Raw genomic sequence first — 27,521 nt, forward strand, 5'->3', positions numbered from 1 at the left:
GGACAAAAAGTTCTTTCAGAATAATCAAATAATTTTAATAAGAAACCAAGACATCACAGTAAGAATATATTTTTCAAACTGACATTGATAATATAGTTTGCTTTTTTTGTTGTTGTTGGATTTTTAATGTCCTCTCTAACAAAGAAAGATGCATCTGTTTTCCAATTGTAGTTTGAGTCAGGGTAGAAAAAAGGAGGCAAATGACCCCACATTTCTCTCATCAGAGGTAGAACACATCTTATACTTGAGGGGGACATAGAATTTTCCAACTGGATGTTTGTAAATTGCATTAGTATGACCTTAAATTCTCAGATATCAGAGAAACTGAAGTATTTGTGTCTTATCCAAAACCAACTTATCCTCTTCTGGCTCCTCTTGTCTGGCTTCCTAAATTGGGTATATTTTCTTCCAAAAGGAAGTCCAAGATATCACTGAGCAATTTTTCCCTACAAATAAAACATATTTCAACTTTACCTGGGGCTTTGGCAGAGTCCCTATAATCATGAAGCAAAGCTTCTCCAATGCACTGTATGCCTAATGGAAAGAAGATACACAGGCTATGCTTCTGTTTTAACAACATTTGCATAGAACACATAACTGTAGAATGTTAGGAACACATGCATATTCCAACTACCCAGAATAGAATCCTTGTGGCCCACTGAAACTCTGTTGGAATCCCCTGATTTCTCTCATCATAAAAACTTGGCTCCTAAAAGTAAAACCTTCCTTCCAACCAGGAAAAAAAAATGTTATGTACTGTTAAGCACTGATTAAGGCTTCCCCTCTGGTCCAGATACATAGTTCTCAGTACTTGCTAAGATTTCACGGAATTCTATGACTGAGAGTAATTAGGGCAGTGCCAAAAGGAGGATTATTCTTCCCAGGTTGTAGCCAATTCTGAATTTACACGCCAAAGCTGTGAGCCTCACTGAATATTATTCATTATCGGGTCATTTGAAAACCCTGCATTTGCTCCCAAACAATGGGAGCTGGAGAGGAAGAGGGCACGCATGGTGCACATAATCTGAGTTACCACCCTTCCAGGCTGCTGACTGCACACCTTAGATCAGGTTTTTCAAAGCATCTGAACACAGAAGTAGGGCAGGGCTCCTTGTGGTTAGCAGCCAGATGGGTGTGGCGAGGAGCAGCACATGGACAAGCAGGGGCGAAACCTGCTTTGCACAGAATTTAGCACAGTAGTACCACGGACAATTGATTTCTTAAGAAATGCACATTGGAAATAACGAAGATCTGGAACCATGGGTGGGGGGAGGTGATATAATTGGTGGTGAAAAACATGGGCTATGAGGTTGAGCAGCCTGCAACTCTTTAGCAGCGTGAATTCCATTTCTACTCTGTATTAGCTGTGTTACCTTGGGCTGGTTACTGAACCTCTCTAGACTGTTTTTTCCAGCCATGAATCTTAGATGACAACATCACTGCAGAGAATTCTTGGAAGGATTAAACGTAGGTAAATCTCTTAGCACAGTGCCAGGTACATAGCAATTAGTTAACAATGGTAGCGTTAAAAAAAAAATGTGTGACCTATAAAGCTTGATTTCTAGCTGCAATTACTCTTCATTTAGAAGTACACGTCAAAAGGATTGTTTGCGACCACCACTATTCTGAACTTTGAACAGCAGTGCATGTTTAATATGGTTGGTTGTAGTTAGGGATACAGTGAGTCATGAAACAGCTTTTCTAAGCATCCTCCCTGGAATCACAGGTCTGCTTTGTTCTCTTTCATTTGTTTGCCTGCCATGTACACGGCTGGGATATTTATTAATTACATTAAATGGCTCATATTTATATAGTGCTCCAATAACAAAACACCTTCACATACATAGTAATTCACAGTACTGTGTGCATTAACAGGACAGGAACTGTTACTGTCATGTACTAAGGAAGTAAGGTTCTAAGAGACTGTCACTTGCCCAACACCACACCTGGCTAGTAGTTGATAGAGTGTGTCCTGGGAAGTAGGTCTTCTGACCTTTAGATATTCCTGTGTTGTCCTGGTACTGACTGTTACACCTATCGCTGGGAGTTGGTTGAGAGAAAAAGTAGAGTGCGAACACTGATACACCCTTTCTCACTTTTTCTCTTCAGAGATAGGGACACAGGTCACTCCATAAAAATCTGGAAATAAATCCCTGAGACGTCTTTTTGTGGCCCATCTAGAAATACTGTAAAATATAAAACAATAACAAAAATATCTAGTGATGTCATTTATCAAAGATGTATCTCTTACTTTGAAGAAGAATAAATTCAGATATATAAGTTCTCCTTAGAAACGCATTCTAAGCTGGAGGAGGCTTGGCAATAAGATTGAAGTTTGACAGAAAAAGTTTCAAAACAAATTGCATTTTTTCTAGCAACTCTTTACATGGAGCCATTAGTTAATGAGCTACAACTATTCTTTAAGGATTTTCCTCATACTAAAATTTTAACATTTGATTGTTTTATTTGTGGATCTTAAAGATCCTTTATTTACTATTTGGTAAAAATGTTTTGAAGCAATCTTCAGATGATCACAAAAATAACAAAAGAATAGTTAATGTAAAAATTAATGATTTTTAAAAATTGTGTCAGGTAATGTAAAATATTCCATAATAAATTTATCAACTTCTCACAATGTGCACAGTAGCCAAATCCAATAAAAGCTTAGTTTACCTTGATGGTGTTTAGAGGAGTGCTTTACAATTTGTTCATTTAGCACTGCAGAAATAAAAGTGATTCTGAATTTTAAACACAATGCAAAAGCTTGTAAGCTGATTAATATCCATCACATGTTACATATCTATCAATGTTCCTCAATTAATTTGAAATACTATTCATAAACAGGTCACCTATTATGATCCTGGTCTTGTTTTGGTGTCTAATGCCTCCCACTTCCTGCAAATAATCCTCTGCAGACTGAGGAATGTATTGAGGCAGGAGAAATACAGCACCACTACACAAGGCTGTCTACACACTGGCCAGGACGACATTCTGGAAGGACTAGGTGGAGGACATGGCACCTTGGCCATACTATGTAGGGGTTTTCCCAAGGCACACAGCTGATCGATCTGTAAGACAGGACCTCGACTGAGCCCTCTTCTCCATCCAGAAGACTAGTGATACTGGTTAAGAGAGTCAAGGCAATAAAACTCAAGACACTAACGCTAACTCTGGTATACCTGCTGTCAGAGACAGAGCTACAGATAGAAGCAGTAGTGTCCAGTAAAGATGGTATAACGAGGAGACACTTATTTCCCACTCCTCATGTTTCCATGCACAGGAGCTAGACGAACCCTCTTCTTTCCCCAAACTCCTCTTAACTCTTTCCTATAAGAGGAGTGAGAATTACCTGAGAGATAATTGAAAGGAGGAAATTGGACATGTCCCCTTTAGTCCTTTGCCCTTAGGGAGCCACCTCTGTTCTTGTCTGCTCTCTGCCCTGTGGTAGAAAACCTGATTCTGGCAGGAGGCCCCGAGTCTCTGTCTACTCCAGTTTAATTCTGGGGGTAGTTTTAGCAAACACACTTGGCATCAGATCTAAGGCTACAATCACAAACTGACTTTTCAGTTACAATGATACTTTGATCTCCATAAGTCTGATTCCATAAATTTCTCCCTCCACGGGTTTCAAACTCAATTAAGGGACAGGATATTAGCCCCAAATATAGCAATAGATACATTATTTTTAATCTAACACAGAATTTGATTTTGAAATTGGCATTTTCATTTCCAAAATATGTATATATTATCTGCAAATCTGTTTTACTTAGAGATAAAAGTCTTAGCACTTTAAAACATAAGCTCATAGCACTGATTATTACCAGCAGATGATGTAATAATTTCTAATATGTCAACATGTTTTAATAATTCCATAAAATAATGACAGACCCAAAGGGAAAAATGAAGTATTCAGCATTACACAAATGCCCACATCGTTACAAAACACCTCCAACTGGAATTACCTGAGGCTGAGAACCAAAGGATAGGAAAGACGAACAAGCAGCATCGATCTGTAGAAAACAAAAATGCCAGTTACATCTTGGAGATAGAAAACAGCAGAAAATGGAAAGCAGATTTCACAAAGTCAAGTTACCTACATAACTTTAATCAAAGTTCTGTGACAGCTTAGGACTCCGGGTTTCAGAGAGAGGAGCCCCTTAAACATTCTAAGGAAGTCCTGGAAATGGGATTTCGCCCAAATTTCCCCCCAGCCACAGGGGGTGTATGTCCCCAAGAACACCTGAAAGTGATCGTCAGAGAGTATAAAGACACTTATTGTTCAGCCTGAAAAATGTGAGTGGTGACTAAAAAATGGCCTTGAAATTAAAGAGCACCCTGTTATCATGTAGTCCTATATTACATATAAATCTAACCACACCATCTAAATTAAGTGGTAATGGCATAAGTGTTAAATTATAAGTAGCATAATAAATAGCATACAGTAAAAACTCTCCCATAACATGGGCAATCTACTGGTTTGCTACCAAGGAACCAGAATTACAAAAGTATTCTATTTTGCCAGAAGATTTATTGACCTATAATCAGCAACTAGCTGTTCTCAGCCTTTATCCTAAAGAGAAAACGTGAAACTCTTTAAACTGTAATATAAAAACATTTCTATTCATCATTTAAAAACTGTGTTGAGAAGTTAAGCACTAACCTGGCTGTCTGGAGTTTTTTATAGCATTTATTTCTTTGATGGCCTTTTAGAATGGGACTGGAAAAGACATGGCACCAATTCTTTTTTGTCTGGGATAATTTAGGTTGGGTCCTGTTTACGGCATAACATCTCAGGGGCCCCTTTGTAGTCCGAGAAGTCTTTGTTGATCATTTAATTTCCATTCTCCTACCATACTGAGGGGGAAATTATCATACTCCTTAGGCATAATTTCTCAAGCTTCTTATTGCTGCCAAGTTGAACATGTCCTAAAATATGATTCTCTAGTCTAGAAAATAACAAAGTTGTCCAATAATATAGAAAAGCATAAGCTTATGTCTCTCTCCATTTATCCTCAGAGAACTTGTCATCTTCTCTATATGTCACAAATACTTAGGGGAATTGTTTTATTTTATTTGTCCCTTGTACCCACTCACCTGCCCCCTCTTCCACGCTAAACAAGCTCAGAATCATTAACGCGCACGCACACACACACACACACACACACACACCCCGTGACAAACTTCTTGGGGGAAGGGCTATACCATATCTAACTTGCCCAGCGTAAGTGTTCAATAAATCTCCTTTAATTAAATTTAATTGAATGCCTGGAAAAATAAAATAAAAGAGAAGTTAATTGTGAGGGGAAAGCAAAAAAGATACCCTTTTAATCTCTGAATTGTGACTCATGCGTAATATATCACTTCCAAATGTATTATTTACTGTGATTTAGCAGGGTACGAATTGGGGTATCTACTGAAATTTTTGTGGTGCTTAAGTATCTGAAGCTACCACGTGATCAAGGGGAAAGCTGGCAGCCACAGAACAGGCTGCCCATCTGTGCTGCTGCGGCTGTGTCTGTGACTAAGAATAGAGAATCCTTGAGCCTCAGGGTTAACTAATTAGTGCATCAACATTGTTTGAATAAAAACATCAGAATAAGGAAAAAACACCAATTAATCAAATTAGGAGACAATTGAAAAGCTTTTCAGTCTTTGTTCACCTTCTTTTTAAAAGGCACAGCAACATTGCTCACCCACTTTCCATGTGTTCATTATACTCAGATTCTGGCTCTAATGGTTTTAAGTGCCACTGATTGCTTTTGAGAACTCTAATGCGTCCATTGATGAATCTGTTCGAAAACATATTAAGATGCAACTGGCATTTTTGTTTTTTACAGATAGACGATACTTGTTCATCTTTCCTGTCCACTGATGCTCTATATGTATTTCTGGTGTTCTTAGCATCCTAACGTCTTTAAAATATTTTTTTCTCTAAAAGAATTTATTGTGCCTTTACAACTCTGAGTTTTTGTCCAGCATTATCATCTAAAATATTTTTTCAAAGATTTCCCACAGAAATATAGATGATTTCAAGCTAAAGTAAATGTTTCTGATTTATACATCAGTATCGGTTGTCTAAATTATTCTTCATCTTATTTATGTATTCCCAGTCTGTATTTTGATGTATCAAGGCAAAGGCCCTTATAATAGACTTTATAAACTCCTCTGTTATTAAACACTGGTTAGTACTTGGCACTTACCATCTGCCTTGTCTTTCCCCTTATGTATTTTGTTAGGGGTGGCTTAGGTGCAAAGGGTAATTCTCCTCAGTTCATTAGCTCACTATCGTCATTGGACTCCATTTATTTATTCTTTTTATATTTCCTTTTCCTACTCCTATTCCATCCTTCCATAAGCAACTTTTCCAATGTATTTGATGTGGATCTTCCATATGCTTAGGTTCCTTAAAAATCTGTTCTGTTTGATGTGCATACATAGCATTTTTTCAATGAACGCTGTACTTCGAGATTATCCATCTTACTGGGTACATCTGCCATGTCGTTGGCTAACTGCTGTACTCTATATTGTACACCCATCACACGCTGCATACCCATTCACCGCTGAAGGACAACTGGTTTCCCTCCAATTCCTTCCATTATCTCCTTGTATCTGTCCTCCACTTACGGATCTGGAGGACAATATCTTTGGGCTGGGTAAACAAGAGAGGGAACGCTAGATCATGAGGATATCCAAGTTGCTTTCCAGATGGCTCCAGAGTTGACACTCACCAGCAAAGCATGAGGGTTCGTACACCCCACACCCTTGCTAATACTTGCCATTACTTAGATTTCATTTTTTTGGCCATCTAATGAGTGAAAAGTGACACTTTGCTGTTGTCTTATTTTTCGTTTCATTATTACTACTGAATTCAAGCGTCTCTTTAGATGCTTTTTGGACTTTCAGGTTTTGACTTTTAAATTGTTCTATCCTTTGACTATTTTTACTTTGGATTCCTGCTTTTATCCAATTGATTTGATAGTGTTTCTTAGGTGGTCTAGAAATTAATCCCTTATCACTTTTAGACATTGGTAATATCTTCTCTCAAAGGCTCTTACCTTTTTCCATGGAGTCTTTTATTGAAAGAAATCTTTACTTTTGTAATTCAGTTCATCATGTTTTTGGCTTTATGATTTCTATTTGAAGTTTTGTTTAAGAAGACTTGCCCCACTCCTAGCTCACAAAGATATTTTCCTAATAGAAAATACATTCTATTAATAATTGTACCCTTCAGATCTTTAATTCACTTGGAGCCCACCTTTGGATGTTAAGTTTTATTCTTCTCCATACAGCAAGCTAGTTTCTTTTATTTGCCAATCGGTCCTTTTCCCACTGAATTGTAGTGTTACTTTTATTGTACGTTTATGTGCATGTGCATGTGCATGTCCATCTTATTAGGTTCCCCCAGAAACAGACTTTGAAATAAATATGTGGGTATAAGTAGATTTGGCGGGAGATGACTCAAGAAGCAGTAGCAGAAGAGTGGAGAAGTAAAACAAGGAAGAAAAGGAATCCAATAAAGGGAATGTTATCAAGCAGATTACCACTGTGGGAAACTGGGATCCATAAGCCGGGAAACTGGGGGCAATGTAGAACTCAGAGTTATCTCAACTGAGGGCAGAGGCAGCTAAAGTATTTACCCACCAATTCCCTTCAGCCACCAACTGAGGACTGCTCTCAGTGGGGGCATTTACTCCCAGGCATTTCTCATCTGTCCTGAACGCAGACCAAGCAGGCAGGGTCACAGGGGCATGCAATTGGACACAGCAAGTTTGGAGTGCCCTGAAATGGTGAATGCCAAAGGGATATGACAGGGCACTGACGGTGTCTGCTATACTCTCCAAGCTCTAGTCTCTGTTCCATTGGTTCATTTGTCTGTTCTTGTGCCATTACCTTTTTCATTAGTAGAGTTTTATAGTACTTCTTGAAATCTGGTAGGTTAAGTTCTCATTCTTTGATCTTCATATTTAAAATTTCCTTGGCTATTTGTAGACCTCTATTTTTCCATATCAATTTTAGGTTAGATTTATGAAGTTTCTGGGGGAAAAAAAACTAAATGAAATTGGGATTGGGATTACATTGATTTTTATGGGATTTACATTGATTAATTTGGGGATAATTTATATTTTTATTACATTAAATTAATTGTTCCATCAAAGAGCAAAGAAGGTCTCTCCATATAGTCATATCTTCTTCTATTTCCTTTATTAAAATTTAATTTTTTTCTCCATAAAGTTATTGTATTTTTGGGGGGGGGTTAGGTCAATTCCTAAATACTTAAAGTTTCTGTTGCCATTGTGAATGATATACTATTTTAAACTTTATTTTGATGTTACTTTTTCCTAGTGAAGAGAAATGTTACTGATTCTTGTGTATTGTTATTATATCCAAAAATCTTCTCCACTCTCATCTTAGCTCTAATACTAAAAGAGCAAGAAATTTCTTAATGCAATTCATCACGATTATAGATTAAAGGAGAAAAGGCACACAGTTTATCTCCATACTGATACAGATAAAGTATTTGATTAAGTTCAAATTTGTTTTGGATTAACAAAACTCTTAGCAAAACAGGAAAAGAAAACTTCCTTAACTGGGTAAAGGTTATATAACAAAATTCTAGAGCTAATTTATGCTTTATAAAGAAGCTCTACATACATTTACTATGTAACAGTACTGGAGGCCTTGGGGGAGAGGCGTGGAGAAAAGAAGAAATTATTTCTTCAGTGCTTAATGTGTTACTATTGCACCTTTCCCGTATCAGACATTTTTCTAGGAATTTATCCACTGCATCTAACTTTTCAAAATCATTGCCATATAGTTGTCAGTTGTCCATAGAACCTTTTTTTTTGGTTATGGCTTTATTGAGATCTACCATATACCATACAATTCACCAATTTACAGAACACGATTCAATGGTTTTTAGTGCCATATACAGAGTTGTACAACCGTTACTTGTCAATTGTCCACAATACTTTTTAAAAACATTTTTAAATCTCTATTTTTCTCGGTAGTCTACCCTTTAAAGTCTATATCTTGTTTATCTTTATCTTCCCTCTGACTTTTAAAATCGGTATTACCACTGCCTATTAACATTGAAAGAACAAATGTTTGGTTTTGTCAAATTGGTTTGTTCTGTGTATCTCTCTTTATAAAACTTATTTCTGCCCTTATTTTTATTATTTACTTCGTTCTTGTTTCTTTGAATTTTTCCTGTTGTTCTTTTTCACCATATTTAGTTGAATGCTTAGCTTGTTTTTAAAATTTCTCCCTGATAAAAAGGTATCTATATGAAGCTAAAATTTCTCTCTACCTACTGTTTTAGCTGGAGCCTACAAATTTTGACTTATAATTTTATGTCACTCAGTTCTAAGTATTTTGCAGTTTCCTTTTTTGCCCAGGATTATTTACCGAAATGATATTTATTTTCCGAATAGATGAGATATTTCAGCTATATTTTTATTAATTTCTGATTTTATTGCATTATGATTGGAAAACATTTTAAATGGATCCAATTCTAAATGGAAACTTTCTTTGTGTTCAAACACATGGTCTTTTTTTTTTTTTTCAGTGTTCCAATTATACTAAAAAAGAATGTGTATAATATTAAGTGTAGGCTTTTAAAAATATTTCTAATAGCTCAAATTTATTGATTGTGTGGTCAGGTTTTTGGTATATGTACTTATGTGTTACCTGTTTAACTATCAGTTTGGAGAGAGGTGTATTAAAGTCTCCAATTACAACTGTTCATTTACCCATTTTTCCCTGAAGTTCTATCAATTGTTAAATAAGTTTAGAGGGTTTTTTTTTTTGTAATGTATATTAATAATGGTTATAGTTTTGCTTGTTCTTTCATTAGCATATAAAATTCCTCTTTGTTATGATGGTTTGTTCATTTGAATTCTATTTTATCAGTTATTCAGAAGGTTACTCTAATTTTCTTGCCATTCATATCTGCTTGGTACATCACTTTCCATCCTTTTATGTTTAGCCCTTTTTTTGTTTGTTTGTTTTGTTTTAAGTGTGACTACTATAGACAACATATGGTAAATCTTTTAAAAAAAGCCAATCTGAGTATGTCTGTCTTTTAAGTGGTACATTTTAGCATGTTAACAGTTATTATAATTACTCTACTGTGAGGACTTATTTTTGCCATCTTACTTTCCATTTACTGTATTTTTTGTTCCTTTTCATGTTTCATTTAATAGAAATTACAATTCTGAATATTATGACATCAGGATGCTAGTAAAATAACAGTTATCCCAAAGCTCAGCTATATTATTTCATTTCACCATGATAATTTCAAAGAAGGGCAAAATGTCCAATAATTTGTATGAGCATAATTCTTTACCTCATTCCACAACTGTAGTTCTTGTTCAGGTGATAATCCTTCAGATAACATTGGAGCACCTAAAAATAAAGTCATACTCACATGTTAATTTTATAGTATTTCTTCTAAAAGTAAATATTTATGTATACAGTCATTAGTCACTTAACAATGGGTATATTTCTGCTAAACTCTTCACTGTGAGAAATGTGGTATTGGGTGATTTCATCATTGTGCAAACATCACAGAGTGCACTTACACAAACCTAGATGGTATAGCCTACTACATACCTAGGCTATACGGTATATCCTATTGTTCCTTTACAGCATGTTACTGTACTGAATACTGGAAGTAATTATAACACAACGGTAAATATTTGTGTATGTAAACATTGAAAAAGTACAGTAAAAACATGGTATAAAAAATAAAAAATGCACAAACAATAGTTTAGTGGTTACCAGAGGGTAAGGTGGGAGGGGGATGGTAGATGAAGGTAAGGGGGATAAAATATATTGGTGGTGGAAAGAGAACTGACTCTGGGTGGTGAACATACAATGTGATATATAGATGATGTAATACAGAATTGTACACCTGAAATCTATGTAACTTTACTAACAATTGTCACCCCAATAAACTTTAATAATAATAAATTGACCTTAGCTTTTTGTAACTTTTTTACTTTGTAGGCTTTCTGAATTTTGTGTACTTTTTGATTCTTTTCTAATAATACTTAGCTTAAAACACAAACACATTGTACAGCTATATGGAAACACTTTCTTTCTTTATAGCCTTACTCTATAAGCCTTTTCTATTTTTAAAAGACTTATTTTATTTTTTTACTTTTTAAACATTTTTGTTAAAAACTAAGACACACACACATTAGCCTATGTCTACACTGAGTCGGGATCATCAATATCACTGTTTTCCATCTCCACATCTCGTCCCACTGGAAGGTGTTCAGGGGCAATAGCATGCATGGAGCTGTCATCAACTGTAGGAACAATGCCTTCTTCTGGAACACCTCCTGAAGGACCTACTTAAGGTTCGTCTTGAGGAGGGGGTCACTCTTTTCAAAAATATGTCTATGGTTGTTTGCTTGGTTTGTTTCTCTTTTTCATCATAGATTTGCTTGTAAGCAGATAATGTACTGTGAACATTCTCTATTAATGAAAACCTTTCAGTGTTTGGCATCCATGTTTTCAATCTTTTTAAGGAGTTTGTTGAGGTCTACAACCACTTCTGCTAAACCCTTCACTGTGCATTTTCTTGGGGACTCTTATTCTTTTTTTTTCTCTTGTAGTTTACTTTTCTCTTGCATCTTCTTCAGCTATGCATTCCTGTTGCAGTTCCAACAAGTCTTCATTAGTTCTTTAGGAACAAGCTCTAGGAGCTCCTTAATCTTATTCTCATTCATACCCATGTTATAGTTGTTTACCATCTCATCGACAGCCTCTTTAAGTTTTGCAAACTTCTCATCATTGGCAAATCTTTTGAAGTCATGGATGAATCTCATGAGTGTCTTCTTCCAGATGCCATTCACACACTGTTTGGTGACATCACCCCAAGCTCAAACAAGGTTCTTGATGCAGTCACAGATGTTGCAATCTTTCCAGAATTGCATCAGTGTCTTCCTCAGTTGCAGCAATAGCCTGGGTGAAGGACCGTCTCAGGCAGTAGGCTTTATAAACTGCTCTAACTCCTTTATCCATTGGTTAGATCAAAGAGGTCATGTGTGAAGAAAGAAACACCACTTTGATATTAAGATGAAAATCACCAATAAAAGATGTCTGGGAACATTGTCAACAATAAACAAACTCTTAAAAGTTATGTCATTTTTCCAAACAATACTTTTCCATTTCGCTGGCAAAGCAATTCAGGAAGGCATCATGGAAGAGAAGGTGGGTCATACACATCTTCTTGTTGCTCCTGTGGTATCCTGGCAGTGTGTGCTTACTGATATGTTTGACAGCCCTGTGGTTCTCCCTGTTCCAGATCACAAAGGGTTTCAATTTGTAGCCTGCAACATTGCCCCCAAGCAAGACTATTATCCTGTCCTTTAAAGTCTTGAAACCTGGCATTGACTTGACCTCCTTATGGATGAAGTCTTTTCAGGCATCCATTTCCAGAATAAGGAGGTTTTCATCCATATTGAATATTTGCTCCAGCAAGTAATTTTCCTCCACAATCAACTTACCTAGAGTTTCCAAAAATTCTTTAGCTGCCTTCACATGAGCACTCATATACTTACCATTCATATTCACATTATGTAATGAATAACAATTCTTGAATTGTTTAAAACTCCCAGAGCTAGCAGTAAATTTACCCTTTCAGTCAGGTTCAACCTATTCTTTCAACATCAGGAAACAAACTTTTTGCTTTGGCCATGATCATCATGGCGCTGAGAGGGATATGCTTCTGTGTCTGGCCTACAGTCTAAGTCATTAGACATTTCTCCATGTGTGTTCTAGGTCTTTCTCGAATTTTAGAGTTTCCCTGCCTTCAATGAAGCCAATCCTTTGACAGTTTTCATCACTTTGGTCTTGTTCTTCAAGATTGTAGCTATGGTGGAATGGGACATGCCTGACTAGTGCTCAACAACAACCATTGATCTCCACCTTTGTAGTCCTTAATCACTTTTAATTTTGTTTCCAGATCAATCATGAGATGTGGCCTCTTACCAGTGAGATTAGCAGTGGATTCTGTACTTTTAAGGGTCGTGACGAACAAAACAACACAAGATTAAAAGAAGCACAAGAGAAAATGACGCAGTCAAGCGGTGCGGTAAACGTGAGGGGTATGAGGCGACCGCTGCGGTGACGTGGCATACGGTTTTACAGCAAACTTTTTTTATATAAGTAGGAAGAATTCACCAAAATAATGATCAAAAGGAGAGTGTAGCAAATGCATAAATCAGTAACATAGTCATTTGTTATCAAATATTTTGTACTTTACATAATTGGATGTGCTGTACTTTTATACGACTGGCAGCGCAGGAGGTTTGTTTACACCAGCATCACCACAAACAGGTGAGCATTGTGCTCTGATATCATGACAGCTACAGTATCACTAGGTGATAGGACTTTTTCAGCTCCATTATAAACTTATGCGACATCGTGTCCCATATAGTCTTACGGGACATTACGTTGTGATGTAGCACATGAGTGTAGTTCACTTTTGGATAACATTTCCCATTTTTCACTGGGCATCACTACCCTCCTACTTGAACTAGTATTTTAGCATTTGACTTAGGATGAGACCTAATTATTAAATGAACCTTAATAACATTACACAGACATTACTCTCAAGAATGAGTTACTTTTGTGCCAACACGAAAACCTGTATGTAAGTGTTCATAGCAGCATAATTCACAATAACCCCAAAGCAGAAACAATTAAAATTTCTATCATCTGTGAATAGATCAACAAAAGGTCGTATATTGTCGCGTTCAGCGCAACACGGGCAGTGAGGGTGTGAGAAGGGGCGGCTTTGGGTTAAGTTTTTAAGAAAGAAACAAACAGAGAATGCAGTTAAATCTCAGAAGTCCAGGGGACTCACAGTTCTGAAAGACTGGAGCCCAGAATAAAGCCGACTGGTGGTATTTATTGATCAGTATACAAGAGTGTTATTATTTCTGACACAGCGTTCATCCATCGCGTTATAGAAACAACCCAAATCAATTATGATGGTCCCCAAACAGCCGAAGCAAAAGTCATATGATGACTGCGGTGAGGTATGTGACTCCCTAAAGGACGTATATCACATGTCGAGACTGTTTTCTAGAGCTGAGCAGAGAGAGCTTGATCTTATCACTTTAAAGACTTTCCTTTCAATTAGGTGAGAGGGGAAAAACCAGAGTCAGCAGTGGTTTTTCCCAGGCAGGGGGAAGGGGAGACATGGCCTTTCTAAGGCAGCTCATCGGGGGTCTCCACGGGATTCCGCCTGGCTTGAGTTGTCCACCCCCCACCCCGTGGGGAATCTTACTCGTCATTGGCTGTAAACCCTCTTTTGGAGACTAAATAGAGATAAATATACACTCCCAGGGATACACAGTCTCACAGACTCTTCTTTCCACAAGGAAAGACACAGGGGGACAGTCTGCTGGGCTGTTGTGTGACAACAGTATATCCACACAATGGTATTCAATCATAAAAAGGAAAGAACTACAGATGCTCCTTGACTTATAATGGGTTTACATTCCGAAAAACTCATTTTGATTTGCAAATATCATAAGTCACAAATGCGTTTAATACGCCTAACCCACCGAACAACACAGCTTAGCCTAGCCTACCTTAAACATGCTCAAAACACTTACAGTAGCCTACAGGTGGGCAACTAGCATGAGTTCCATCTCAAAAGTAATTGACTTCCTCTTTTTTACCAGAAGCAGGAGACACAAATGGGTGTTTTGAGATATGATGGGATGCAAAACCACAAAAGACAATAGCCTAAAAATGTTGGAAACAGTACGTGTAGAGTATCAGTTGTTTACCCTCGTGATCATGTGACTGACTGGGAGCTGTGGCTCGCTGCCACTGCCCAGCACCACCAGAGAATGCATCTCACGAGCCTCGAAAAAGATCAAAATACAAAATTCAAAGTACGGTTTCTACTAAATGCATGTCACTTTTGCACCATTACAAAGTTGAAAAATCATAAGTCGAGCCATCATAAATCGGGGACCATCTGTACTGATATGTGCTACAACATACATGAACCTCAGACATATTTTGCTAAGTCAAATAAACCAGATGCAAAAGACTAAATGTTGTATGATTCTACTTATATGGAATGTCCAGAAAAGGCAAATCTATAGTGATAGAAAGGTTAGCGGTTGCCTGGAGCAAGGGGTAAGAATGAATTTTAAGAATTCTTTAATGATAGGAGCCTGAGTAGAAAAAGACATGTCTTAATTTAGTCTTGGGCATTTGACTATTTACTGTCACAGGTCAAATTAAGTGACAGTTTGTTGTAGACATCCAAAATGTGCCCCTCTTATCAGGAAATTTCCATCTTTATTTTAGTGTTGTTCTCTGAATAGTACACTGTTTCCACTCACAGAATATGTAGCTGACCCTTTACTGTCTCATTGCTATTGTATGCGCTGCTAACTCATTTTTGCCAAGGCTGCACTTATTGACACACTTTTATTTTCCTCTGTGTTTATGACATGTGTTTTGTTGTGTTTAGATACATCCAGTTGCATCTTCCATAACAATTAATCTTGGTAGATTATGCCCCCTTTCGTTCATTTATGTTGTTGTTCCCCATAAGTGCTATCTTCAGAGATTTAGGACTCTGGCAGGTCACACTGTATATTCACCCTCACCCATCACATTTTTAGAGAGATACAATTAGTTTTTTAGTATCAAGAGCAAGTCTGAAGACATAAATGGGAAGTGCAGGAGGTCTCTGTGTATGACAAATGAGTCTCATCCCCTTGCTTGAGGAATATTGTGGATATTTATGAGACGACTGATCAGACAGCAAATATGCTGCTTTGGAAATAAAACCCAAGACTTGTCTTTTTATGAAACCAGCTGCTGCCTTCCCCAATTTTTGCTAAGTCACCAATAGCCTGAAAATTCCCCTATCTCCCAAAAAAGCAGTTATCCCCCATTGATGCAAAAATCTCTGTCAACATAGCATGTAACATTCACAGAAAGTACCTTTGCTTTACAGAGAAAAAAACCACTTTTGTAATTATGATTATCTGCTTCCTTAATCAGCCATATAAAGATTACCATCCTAGTTTTACCAATAACAAATTGAAAAAGATTACTTTACATAAATCGGGCTGTATCAGTGCTGGCTATGTGATAGAGAAAGTTTAGGTCTCCTAGCTTCTGACTGCTTGGATTTCAAAGCCAAATTACCTTGTTTTTCAAGCAGGGGAGCCTCCTGCCCCCCCCCCCCAAACACACACAAGCCCCACCACCACTTCCTCTAATGCCTCAAGGAAAGGAGAAAACCAAAACAATGGAAGGACAGCGATAAAAATAAATACTTCAGGAAAAGAAAAATAGCTTTGGATTCCCCACCTCTAACTGTGGGCTGGGAGACAAGCATTGAAAGGTCCTCACATTTGTGGTTTCAAGTCCCCAATGTTCTGAACAATGATGCAATGGTCTGCCCACCTCTACCTCACTGACAGGAGAGAAGAGGGCAGCAAGAAGAACCAGCCGGGAAGATAATGGTGATGGAAGGAGAACTGACTCTGGGTGGTGAACACACAATGGGATTTATAGACGATGTAATACAGAATTGTACACCTGAAATCTATGTAAATTTACTAACAATTGTCACCCCAATAAAATTAATTAAAAAAAAAAAAAAGTTCACGGTCTTCGCAGGACAGCGGCTGGCATTGGAGGCGCCCTGGCTCAGAGGTGCGAGATGAAGGATGGTCCCTTCAGGTACCTGGAAAAGTAACCTTGAGGGAACCGGTAAGTGATTTCCTCACTAGAATGAGGTGAGCTCTGCTCTCCCTTGTCTCCCAAGCTTCAGACCTCCCTCCTTGACCTTTCCTTTGCTGTTCCCACTTCTTTCCTGTAATCCAAGCTCAAGAAGTTCCTATTGTTACCAAATCACAGCTACCTTTAGCTGTAGCACTGACTGAAAGCCTGGCTGGCACACTTGCCTCTCCAAGTCTGCCTGACGGTCTCTATTCCTTTTCCTGACCTGCTGCCTGAAAACCCGGCAGGCAGAGCCCTCTCGCTCACCCTCTCTCTCACCCTCTGCACAGCGAGCATGGGGCCCGGTTCGCTGCTCAGGATTATCTGACCGGGAACAGGAGCGCTCCCAGTTCACCTCTCACCAGCAGGTGAAGTATCAAATTCACTCTAGTCTGGCTTCCACCACGAATCCCTTCAGTTAAACGGAAAGCATTGCCATTGTTCACTGTTTTCTCTCTTGTTGCCCACGGGTCACGGGGCCTGGACACCCCGAGTCGGAGGGCGCCCCGCACGTGTCCACCAGCCCAGGCCGTCCCCTGCCTGGAGGGCGCTCGCCGGGCCCGGGGATGTGGGTCGGGTCCGGCCACGCGCTCCGGCCGGGCCACTGGCGGTTGGCTGCCGTCGCCCACGGTCAAGGGCGAGGGCCCGGGGAGCCCCGCAGCCCCCAGCCAAGGATGGAGGCGAGAAAGTGGGGGAAGGAAGCGGGACGAGCGGTGCGGGTGGCCGCGAGGTGCGGGGCCGGCTTACCTCGGCAGAGGCCCGACAGCAGCAGCAGCAGCAGCAGGACGCGGGGCGCCGCAGCCGCGTGTCCGGGGGACGGTGCGGGGCGGCGGCTCGCGGCCGGCGGCATCTCGGCGCCTGCGGCGGCTGTGCGCTCGCGACCCCGCGCGGTCCCCCGCGGAGCGCTGGCCGTGCCTCGGTGTCCGTGCGGCGCCGCTCGCCGGGCTCAGCCACCGGACGGACCGTCCCGCGAGCCGCCAACTTTTAAATCTCGCGGACACGTGGGCGGAGGCGGCGCGGGCCGCGGGCTCGTCACCTCCCCGCCCCCGCTCCACCCCGCCGGGGACCCGCACGCCTGGCCGGAGGTTCTGACTCAAGCTACCACGCATTTTCGCTGTCACCGTCCTAGGTGACATCCTCTGGGATGGGGAAGAATGGGATTCAAACAATGCACGCCTGTCTCTTCCCTTCTTTGGGAGGATTTCAGTGGGAGCCTTAAAGAGGATGGCAAACCAGGCGGTCCGGGGAGGCTGGGAGCCCGGTTTTTTTTACCGTGGATAGGACGACACTCTGTAGTGTTGTGAGTCTGCCTGGGACGCCCCTTCCTCACCCTCCGGGGGAAGCCTCCTCGGCCTGAGCTCCAGCAGCCACTTCTGCCGAAGCACCTCTGTTCTAGTCCCTCGTTTATGCCCAGCTGCTAGCACAATGCCCGGTGCATATTAAAGCAATCCTGGTTCAAGTATGATGTTGTTGTGCCCCCAATTCCTGCAAGGGCTGAGACCTTTTAGATACACGCCGTTGTCTGTTAATGAAAGTCAAGAGGAAAGGACTGCTGGGGGCTTGACCACACATAAATTTCTAACAAGTCTAGAAGGTCTATGACTGTCCTATTGATTTCCAAGCCCAGGGTAACTTCTTTTTCTAGGCATGTGTGCGGCGGTCACTCTCTAGCTGTCGCATCGTGATTTCTTGGGTGACCTGACGTCCCTATCCCTATCCATACTTGACTTCCTAAGTGGAACTGTCCAAATACAGCCTATTCTAGGAGACTGGCTGACAGGGTTTTAATTTTCTTCCACAGAAAGAGGGAAGACGGATCTCATTTGACCTCCTTTGGAAAGGAACGCTGAGGAAAGGGTAGGAAGGAAGTACATTAACATTTCTTAACGAACATCTTTAAGTCAGGCACTTTCCCATGCCATTTCATTTAATAGTATTCATGGCATCTCTGGGATGTTAACGTATTAGGATTCTCATTTGATGGTGTCTGGATAGATTTACACAATCTGGCCAAGGGTCTTAGCATGTGAGGGAGCCACTGTCCATTCTACTCTCCCAAGAAGCTTCTCCCCCAAATCGGGGTTTTTAATGTATCACGCATCCATTGTGCAACCCACTATAGTAAAGTCCTGTCCTTAAGGATACAACAGTTAGTAACAGTAGGTAAAGGAAATTACAATTAGGTAAAGGACCCCAAGTCCTCACTGGAATAGCTGTATTACAAGGCAGATTGGAACACTGCTCTGTCCAAAACAGAGAGCGAGAGACAGGCAGGAGTACAACCCTGACAGAAAAAGTGAGGAAATAATGGCTACCATTTTTAAGTTCTTTATATAAACGGAACATGTAAGGCCAGATTATTACAGAGCCTAGTCCAGGTTCAAGGATGGATGAGAATAGCTTTGATTCAAGATTGCTTGTACTTTGATTTATTCCCAGAGGAGTAAAATAGGAGTGCAAAGGATGATGTACATGAAATGAAGATGTAGGTGGGCGGAGGTGGCTCTGGTTCCCCAATACCTTCTTTGTGTCTCCTGGAGGTGCGCTGAGAGACCTTACTCTCAGCAGCCTATGAGGATTAGAAGTCAGTGAGAACAGAGAAGCCTGAAAACAGTGGGCCCAATGATTTTTATACGCCAGCAGGCCAGTAACAGAAACAACTCGTGTATTACAAGTTTTTCTGCATGAATCAGGCTATTCTGAATGTTCTTATACATGTCCCTTGGTACACATCTGCAAGAGTTTTCTGAGGTACATACCTAGGAATAGAGCTATTAGGTCACCAGGGGATAATCTAGTTAAACTCTGCTTTAAATTGTTTTCCAATGTGTTGTAACAATTTACACTCCACCAGCAAAGCAGTGCATGAAGTGTCCATTGCTGCACATCCTTGCAAAAATCTTTGCCAACCTGGTGGGTATGACATCTGATGGTGGATTTAATTTGCAATTCCCAGTGCTAATGAGATTGAGTATCTTTTCATAAATGCATTGACCATTATTGTTTCCTCTTCAGTGAAATGTCCATTTATCTCATTTGCCCATTTTTCCCCATTGGGGTGTTAGTTTTTTCCTTACCCATTGTAGGAATGCCTTATGCATTCTGAAACTTTTGTTGGTTAAATGTGTGGCAAATGCTCCCTATTTATGGCTTCTCCTTTATTCTCTGTATATGAGTTGGTATTTGTAAGGAAACATTTAAGAAAAGACTTGCAGACCAATAGTCATACCACTTTGTGACTTGCATGATAAGAGAAGACGGATGGGGGTGGGGTGAGGGCAGACAGGCACTTTATTTACCCCGGAGTAAAGGATGAGGATTCCACAAATGACCAAATAGAAGGAAGCTGATTCTGAAGGACGCTTATTATCCAACTATTTCAAAGGAGCTAGATCCCAGATCTCTGCAGTAGAGGTTTAACAATTTAGTTACAAAGATTCCAATTTGTACCTAGAAGTTCACATTCATTTAAATTAAGCTTGTACCTCAGTATATACACCAGCAGGTGGAGCGCAGCATCTAAAGCATTCCCACTTCCTCTTTTCCAGATCGAAAGTTTGATTCTGAGTACCATGCTGATTCCTTTCACCTATTGTCTCTTACATTCTTGACCACACATTAGCAACGGGACTTTGCTTTCTGTTTACAACTTATAAGAAAGAAGGCTCAGTTAGATCGTGGACCTGGAGATTAGCAAGACCTGCTAGCTTATGGTAGGAATGTCCGGAAAAGTCATCACAGAAAGCATTCAGAAGGGAAGGATGGTTGAAAGTCAGGAGAATGGAAGAGTCAACAATAGCTAGAAATCCAGTCAGGCAGTAGTTAGCAATAGCAAAGTTTAGTAATAGGTAAGGAGACCTGACTTTAGGAACTGAGAGTAGCTGCATGATCGGCAAGATTAGGAGTTCTACATAAGATAATCATGCGTTCTTTCAAATATTAACTGAGCACCTTCTAGGTTCCATTCTAGAAGTTTGGGATATAGCAATGACCAAGTCAGTTAAAGTCTCTGCATTCATGGGGTTGACAAATTTTCAAGGAGAGGCAAATAATATCAAGTAAATGAAACAATTTCAGATAGTAGTAAATGCTATAAATAAATTACAACAGGGTAATAAAATAATGGAAGGTGACTGAGAGTTGGGGGAAGATACTTGAGACAGGAGGATCTAGGCTTGCCTCTCTGAGAAGATGTAGGAGGCAGGAAAGATGAGCAGAAAATAGTAATAAGAAGAACTGTGAAAAACAGCCCCAGGCAAAGGGAGCATCATGTGCAAAGGCTCTGAGGCAGAAACAAGCCTGAACCATTCAAGGAGTAGAAGGAAGCCAGTGTAACTGGCACAGGGTGAGTGAGTGGAGTGTGGGGAGCTGAGGTCAGAGAAGTAAACAGGGTAGGGTCCTGATGACGGAAGGCCAAGGTCTTGGAGGCCATGGCAAGCAGTTCAAATTTTTCTCAGAAGTAAAATGGGAAGCCTGTGGAGAATTTTGAAGGAGTGAGATGATCTGATTTTCATTTGAAAAAAGATTATTCTGGCTTTAGTAGTGAGCAGAGAGACCCTAGTAGAAGGGGGAATCCTAGTAGAAGTAAGGAGACTAGGTGGAAGGACACTGCTTAAGTCTACGCCAGAGCCATGAAACGGGATGAAGTACTAATAATGCGACAACATGGAGGAACCTTGAAAACATTATGCTAAGTGAAAGAATTCAGATACAAACCACTACACATTATATGATTCTATGTATACATAATATTCAGAACAGGAAACTCCATGGAAACAGAATAATAGATTAGTGGTTTCCAGGGGCTGGAGAGAGAGAGAAGTGACTGCTAATAAGTACAGGGATTTCCTTTTGTAGTGATGAAAATATTCTGGAATTAGACAGTGGTGATGGTTGCTTAATCTTGTGACTATATTAAAAACCAGTGGATTTTATACTTTAAAAGGATGAATTGTATGGCATGTGAATTAAATCTCAATTTTTAAAAAAGAAAGAAGTGCAGGGTAGGTTATGATCACGATAACCTGTCCGACTAGATGGTGGCAATCTGCAATTTAGCACAAGAAAAGCTTGTCTATTTTTGGCATGAAATACCCACATTTTGCTATTTATCCCCAGGTGTTCTTGGTAACTATGGAATCCTCCTCTCCCACTTTGTGAAGGCATTCACCTAAGATATGTCTGTCTCAATGATTATGCTATAGTCACTAGCTTTAATTTTTCTCAGGACAGAAAATACTTCATGAAACCCACATGGAGAATGTTTTTTTCATCATTACTTTGATATAACTGTCAACAGTAAATAGCATCATTACGTAAAAAATGGAAAGTGGATACTATTTGTGAAATAATGTTATATCTCAATGCTTTATAGGATGCTCAGTCATTCATTCAGTGAGCATTTATTAAGCCAGTGTCAGCTGTAAGATGGACTCACAAAATGCTAAAATTATGTTTCTTGTCTTATCTTCTCTAAGACCACCTGCACCCGGTCATACATCTTCCCAATTTCCTGTTATTTACTGCCTATGCTGATGCAGGATGAACCATTTAGAAATACCACCCTCATTTCAAATTTGAAATGTAGAGAAAAGTTTTTGCTTATGGGTATCTTAATAATGAAGAGTAAATGTTTTACCCACTGAAGTTATGGAAGTTAAAAGCAAATCATTACAAAGACCCAACTTAGCCCATGGGCTCTAAGAAGAATTTAGGGTAGAAGCCAATTGTGGAGCTACAGAGCTGGGGCTCAAGACGAGACAGTCATTTGTGGCAATTCCAGGAAAATGACCAAATGACTGGGAGTGTATTTGGTTCAGAACAAGGATATCTTTCAGCTCTCTTCACAAACATCTGTGCCCTCTACATGAAATTCCTATTTATAACTGAGTTTGCCTTCTCTTTGAACATTAATATTTCATAAATTTTACAGTAACTCCAATAATCCTAATTATACCTTTTCCTATGTATCTCTTCAAACTATATAGATATCAACCTCTCTGCTTCCAGGAAAATCTCTGGACTCGGAAGGACTTTTCAATGAATGACACTGGACTGAGCAATCACCCCAGGAGAAACACTCTTCTTCTAAAAGACAAAAGAACAATGAGTACAAGAAATGGAGGACCACAGACTAAATACATCAACATTTCTTATGATTTCCCGTTGTAGGATAATTAACATTGTCCTGAGAATGACAAGGCAGCTCACATAATTCTCAGAGACACAGCTTCCTTTATAGGAGAGAGAAACTTTTCTTATTCTAATTACTTGATAAAATTAAACAATTTACAGGAATAATGACCAACACTATTAAAAGTCCTTCCCCTTGAGGTTGTTTTCAGGTTCACCCAATGCACATAGGGACTGTGATTTGGAATGCTGGTAAATAAAAGATTTGTATGTACAAGGGACATCCTTGCTAATGGTTTCTTTTTCATTTTTTGTTTTGTTTTGTTTTGTTTTCCCTAAAGGAGCTAGGTTTCATCTCTTCAATCTCCGGAGGACAGGAGGCAGTGTGGGTGGAGATACTGTTGGTGACTTCACAGGCCAGGGAAGGTTGTCACGCAGCCTGAAAGCAGCACAGGTTTATCTCAGAGAGTCGTTAGAGACAAATAACTTTTGAGAAAAGTAATAAGAGAATTTTTTAAAAAGCAAGTCAATAACTTATTGCAGTTACTTCAATGCCCACAAGGCTAGATTTTCACATGATGGATATTCTGAGGGTAAAGCCATTATAGAAAAGCAGTACTCTTATTGCTAATTTGAAACATGACATTAAAAAAATTCCAATCCGTTGAAGTCAGAATCTTTTCTTTTTTCCTTAAATTGCAATTAAAATATTAATTCATATTCATGAAAGATTTATTAGATTTTCTTGACATATTTATGAATCACATTGGGAAAAAGCTGGCAGAAAACAGATGCTTCCAGACATATGAGGTTTTATTAAAATGGAACCTAAAATTAAATGATAGCTATAAAAATACAAGGACAGATCAAGTAAGTTTTATTATTTCTACAAAGTGAATTGTATAATCATTTTTTATAGCTAGATTGGCTTTTAATCTATTTAAAAATGAATCAAAATGCTGTATTTTAAAAAGACATCTGGTATTTATTTTAAAAAACCCTGCAATTTCCTTACATAGGCATGTTCAAATAAAAAATATCATTGCATTTGGTCAAGAGAATTGAGAGGAAAAAATTGGTATAATTTGATCTTAAAAAAAAAAAGCTAAAATAATCAAGACACCTGGAATGAGTTTCCGAATATAAAAATAAGTGACATTTCAGTTAGTATCCTAAAAGGAGTAATCACTACCCATTTTATCTCCAGTGTCTCAAATAATTTTAGCTCTGATTTTTTAAGTGGACCATACAGATATGAAAGGCTGAAAACTTGTGTGTGTGTGTGTGTGTGTGTGTGTGTGTACCGTGTTTTCCTGAAAATAAGACCTAGCTGAATCATCAGCTCTAATGCATCTTTTGGAGCAAAAATTAATATAAGACCAGCTCTTATATTATATAAGTATATTATATATAAGACCTGGTCTTATATTAAAATGAGACCGGATCTTATATTAAATTAAAATAAGACCGGGTCTTATATTATATATAAGTGTATTATATATAAGACCCGGTCTTATATTAAAATGAGACCGAGTCTTATATTTATTTTTGCTCCAAAAGATGTATTAGAGCTGATGGTCCATCTAGGTCTTATTTTCAGGGAAACACGGTATCATATTGCTCTAAATTAAATACTAGTTGATATTATTTTAAGAAATTTAAGAAGTTTCCGAGAAGAATAAAATTAGCATGTTGAATTAATATCGAGTCTTTGTTTATCTGTAATGTAATCAAATCTCTTTTCTCAAAAATTAATCCCGGGTCCTTTTTCTATGTTTCCACCCATTAGTATGATTTCAAATGTAAGCTGCTTTCAATCTTACTGAGTTTAAACCCTAATTTAAGAGTTTTAAACAGCTTAGAAAGAAAAAATCAGAATTAAGACAGCTTAATATATTTACTTCTTAAAGAAAACTGAAAGATAAAGTTAAGGCAATTTTTGCATTAACTGAGTAGGTTTCCAAGCAGATCACCCCTGGTATTCTCTATCTGTATGTTTAATGTCTATGAGTTCAACTGCTAACAATTGATTTGTGGCAATTCTAGATGATTAATCAAAATCAATTTGAACTTCTTTTTCTTACCCTTCTATCATCCTGTACTTTTATTCTCTGTAAAAGAAAAACAAAACAACACATCAAGGAATTGCCTCCAACTCCCATCCTCTCCCACCACATCATTGCTCGAACTTATAATGAAGGACCATGTGGGTTACATGAAGAGAGGCTGTCTTAGTTGTGATGAGAAATGGAAAGAGGAAGAGATAGAAATCGTTATACATGCTGACATTCAGCCATGCCTGAAACCGGGTCCATCCTTTAGAGTTCAGAGTTAGGTAAATCAAAAGTTCCAGTTTTATTTTGTTTAAGTTGGGTTTCTGAAATTTGCAACAGTGACTGGCACAGAATAAGTATGCAATAAGTTTTACTGTGTTGGTGATGATAAGAAAATGGAGGAGAAAGAAACGTCTTCAAATAGAAGAGAGGGTTTTGAAATCTATAAGTTTTACTTTTTTTTTTTTTTGTATTTCATAAACAGGAGTGGCAATGCCTGGAATAGGAAGAACTGACATAGGAAAGATGAGAATTCGTTTTCTTCCATGTATATTTCAAGACCTAGACCTACCAGTTCTTCAGGAAGGCAGTAGGAGGAGAGGGGACAAATTACTTCTATGGCCTGTACAATCCAGACTTCTTAGTAAACACACAATCCAAGCTCTCCTAAACTTTTTATTTTCAAATTATTATAGAGTTACAAGAAGTTATCCAAAAAGTGCACAAAAAGGTCCTATGTGTCCTTTGTTTACTTTCCCCTAAGGTAACATCTAATGTAACTATAGTACAATATCAAAATCAGGAAAGTGACATTTGTACAATCCATAGAACTTATTCAGGTTTCACCAGTTTTATATGTACTCATGTAGGTATGTTTGTAATTGTATCAGATACATAGATTCTTGTAATCACCACCACAATCAAGATGTAGAAAATTCCATCACTACTAGGCTCTCTTTCGTTACCCTTTTATAGCAATACATACCAACCTCTCCACATCCCTAACCCTAGCAACCCTCTGTTTTTCTTCTCTATTGTTTTAAGAATGTAATAGAAAGGGAATCATATACTATGTCACTTTTGGAGAATGGCCTTTTTTTCCACTCAGCATAATTCCCTTGAGATCCGTCCAAGTTGTGTGTATCAATAGTTTATTCCTGTGTATCATATTCCATTTAACCATTCACCTGCTGAAGGGCATTCCGTTTGGGGCTATTATGGATAAAACTGCTATGAACATTTGTTTACAGATTTTTGTGTTGACATAAGTTTCCACTTCTCTGGGATAAATGCCCAAGAGTGCAATTGTTGGCTCATATGGTTAGTACTTATTTAATTTTATAAGAGACTGACAAACTATTTTCTAGAGTAGCTGTACCATATTACTTTCCCATCAGCATCACTGATCCAGTTTCTTTGTATCCTTCCAGCATTTGATGTTATCATTATGCTTTATTTCAGCCATTGTGAAGGGTGTAAAGTGATATCGCTTTGTGGTTTTAATGTGCATTTCCCTAATAGCTATTGATGTTGGGCATCTTTTCATTTGCTTATTTGACATCTGTATGTCTTCTTCAAAAAATGTGTGTTCATGTCTTTTGCCCTTGGTTTTCCACTGTTGAGTTTTCAGAGTTCTTTATATATTCTAGATATAAGTTCTTATGTGGACTATGTGAATCACAAATGTTTTCTGCCAGTTTGTAACTTGGCTTTTCATCCTCTTCACAAGGTCATTCACAGAGCAAAAGCTTTAATTTTGATAAGATCCAATTTATTTAATTTTTCATTTTATGGATCATGCTTTTGGTGTCATGTCTGAACCTAGCCCTACGTTCTGAAGATTTTCTCCTATGATTTTTTCCTAAAAGTTTTATATTTTTATGTTTTATATTTAAGTCTGTGATTAATTTTAAGTTAATTTTTACATAAGGTGTAAGGTTTAAGCCAAGGTTTTGCCTGTGGATGTCCTATTGCTCCAGCACCATTGTTTGTAAAGGGTCCCAAAAATTTTAAAAAACATTATTGTCTTTGACTGTGCTTTCATCCTTATAGTATTATTTTCAAAGCAGTTTATAAAGTAGGATAACAACTTTTTATTCAAAAGTCACTTTAGAATAATCTTATTTGTGTTAATTTGATTTTACTGTATTTGCAACCTCTGAAAGCCATTTTTTCCTGACAGATCAATTGCATCTCATTACATCTCAGGAAAGAAGAACAGCAGCCCCACCAAAAGAGCACGCTCTTAGAAATGCTGACCTTTTCCAGATCAGAAAAAATTGCTGCTTGTAAAATGAATACCCAAACCCCTAGATTCCTGTCATTTAACAGTTTCTTCTTCCTCAACAAAATCTGGCATTTACATGGGAGTTAATGAGATCACAGAAAAATAAATGCCTCAAGTGTTACATGGAAACTGTTCTCAAAAAGTCCATGTATGGAGTAAGTCTAACCCAGTGTGTTTGAAATACTCATAATAAAATGTTTTTTAAAAAATTAAAAGTTGAAAAAATATATGGATACATTTTTTAAACGAACCAAGTATTTAAACTTTTGAACCAG

At 38.5% G+C, this 27,521-nt stretch overlaps 1 protein-coding gene across 2 annotated transcripts in view; it reads right to left on the reverse strand.

Moving 5' to 3' along the window:
* The window catches only part of NMU (neuromedin U), a 31,194-nt gene extending 13,512 nt beyond the window's left edge, over nt 1–17,682 (reverse strand). For both annotated transcript variants that reach the window (XM_081049610.1, XM_081049609.1), the window contains exons 1-4: nt 17,521–17,682; nt 10,346–10,404; nt 3,963–4,010; nt 475–534 (exon numbers count right to left, since the gene is read on the reverse strand). In XM_081049610.1, the coding sequence (XP_080905736.1) occupies nt 475–534; nt 3,963–4,010; nt 10,346–10,404; nt 17,521–17,623 (270 nt within the window). In that variant the 5' untranslated portion in view covers nt 17,624–17,682. The remainder of the gene's footprint in view (nt 1–474; nt 535–3,962; nt 4,011–10,345; nt 10,405–17,520) is intronic.
* Nucleotides 17,683–27,521: the final 9,839 nt, after the last annotated feature.

The sequence above is a fragment of the Rhinolophus hipposideros genome, assembly GCF_964194185.1.
Source record: "Rhinolophus hipposideros genome assembly, chromosome: 1".
In the NCBI taxonomy this organism is placed as follows: Eukaryota; Metazoa; Chordata; class Mammalia; order Chiroptera; family Rhinolophidae; genus Rhinolophus; species Rhinolophus hipposideros.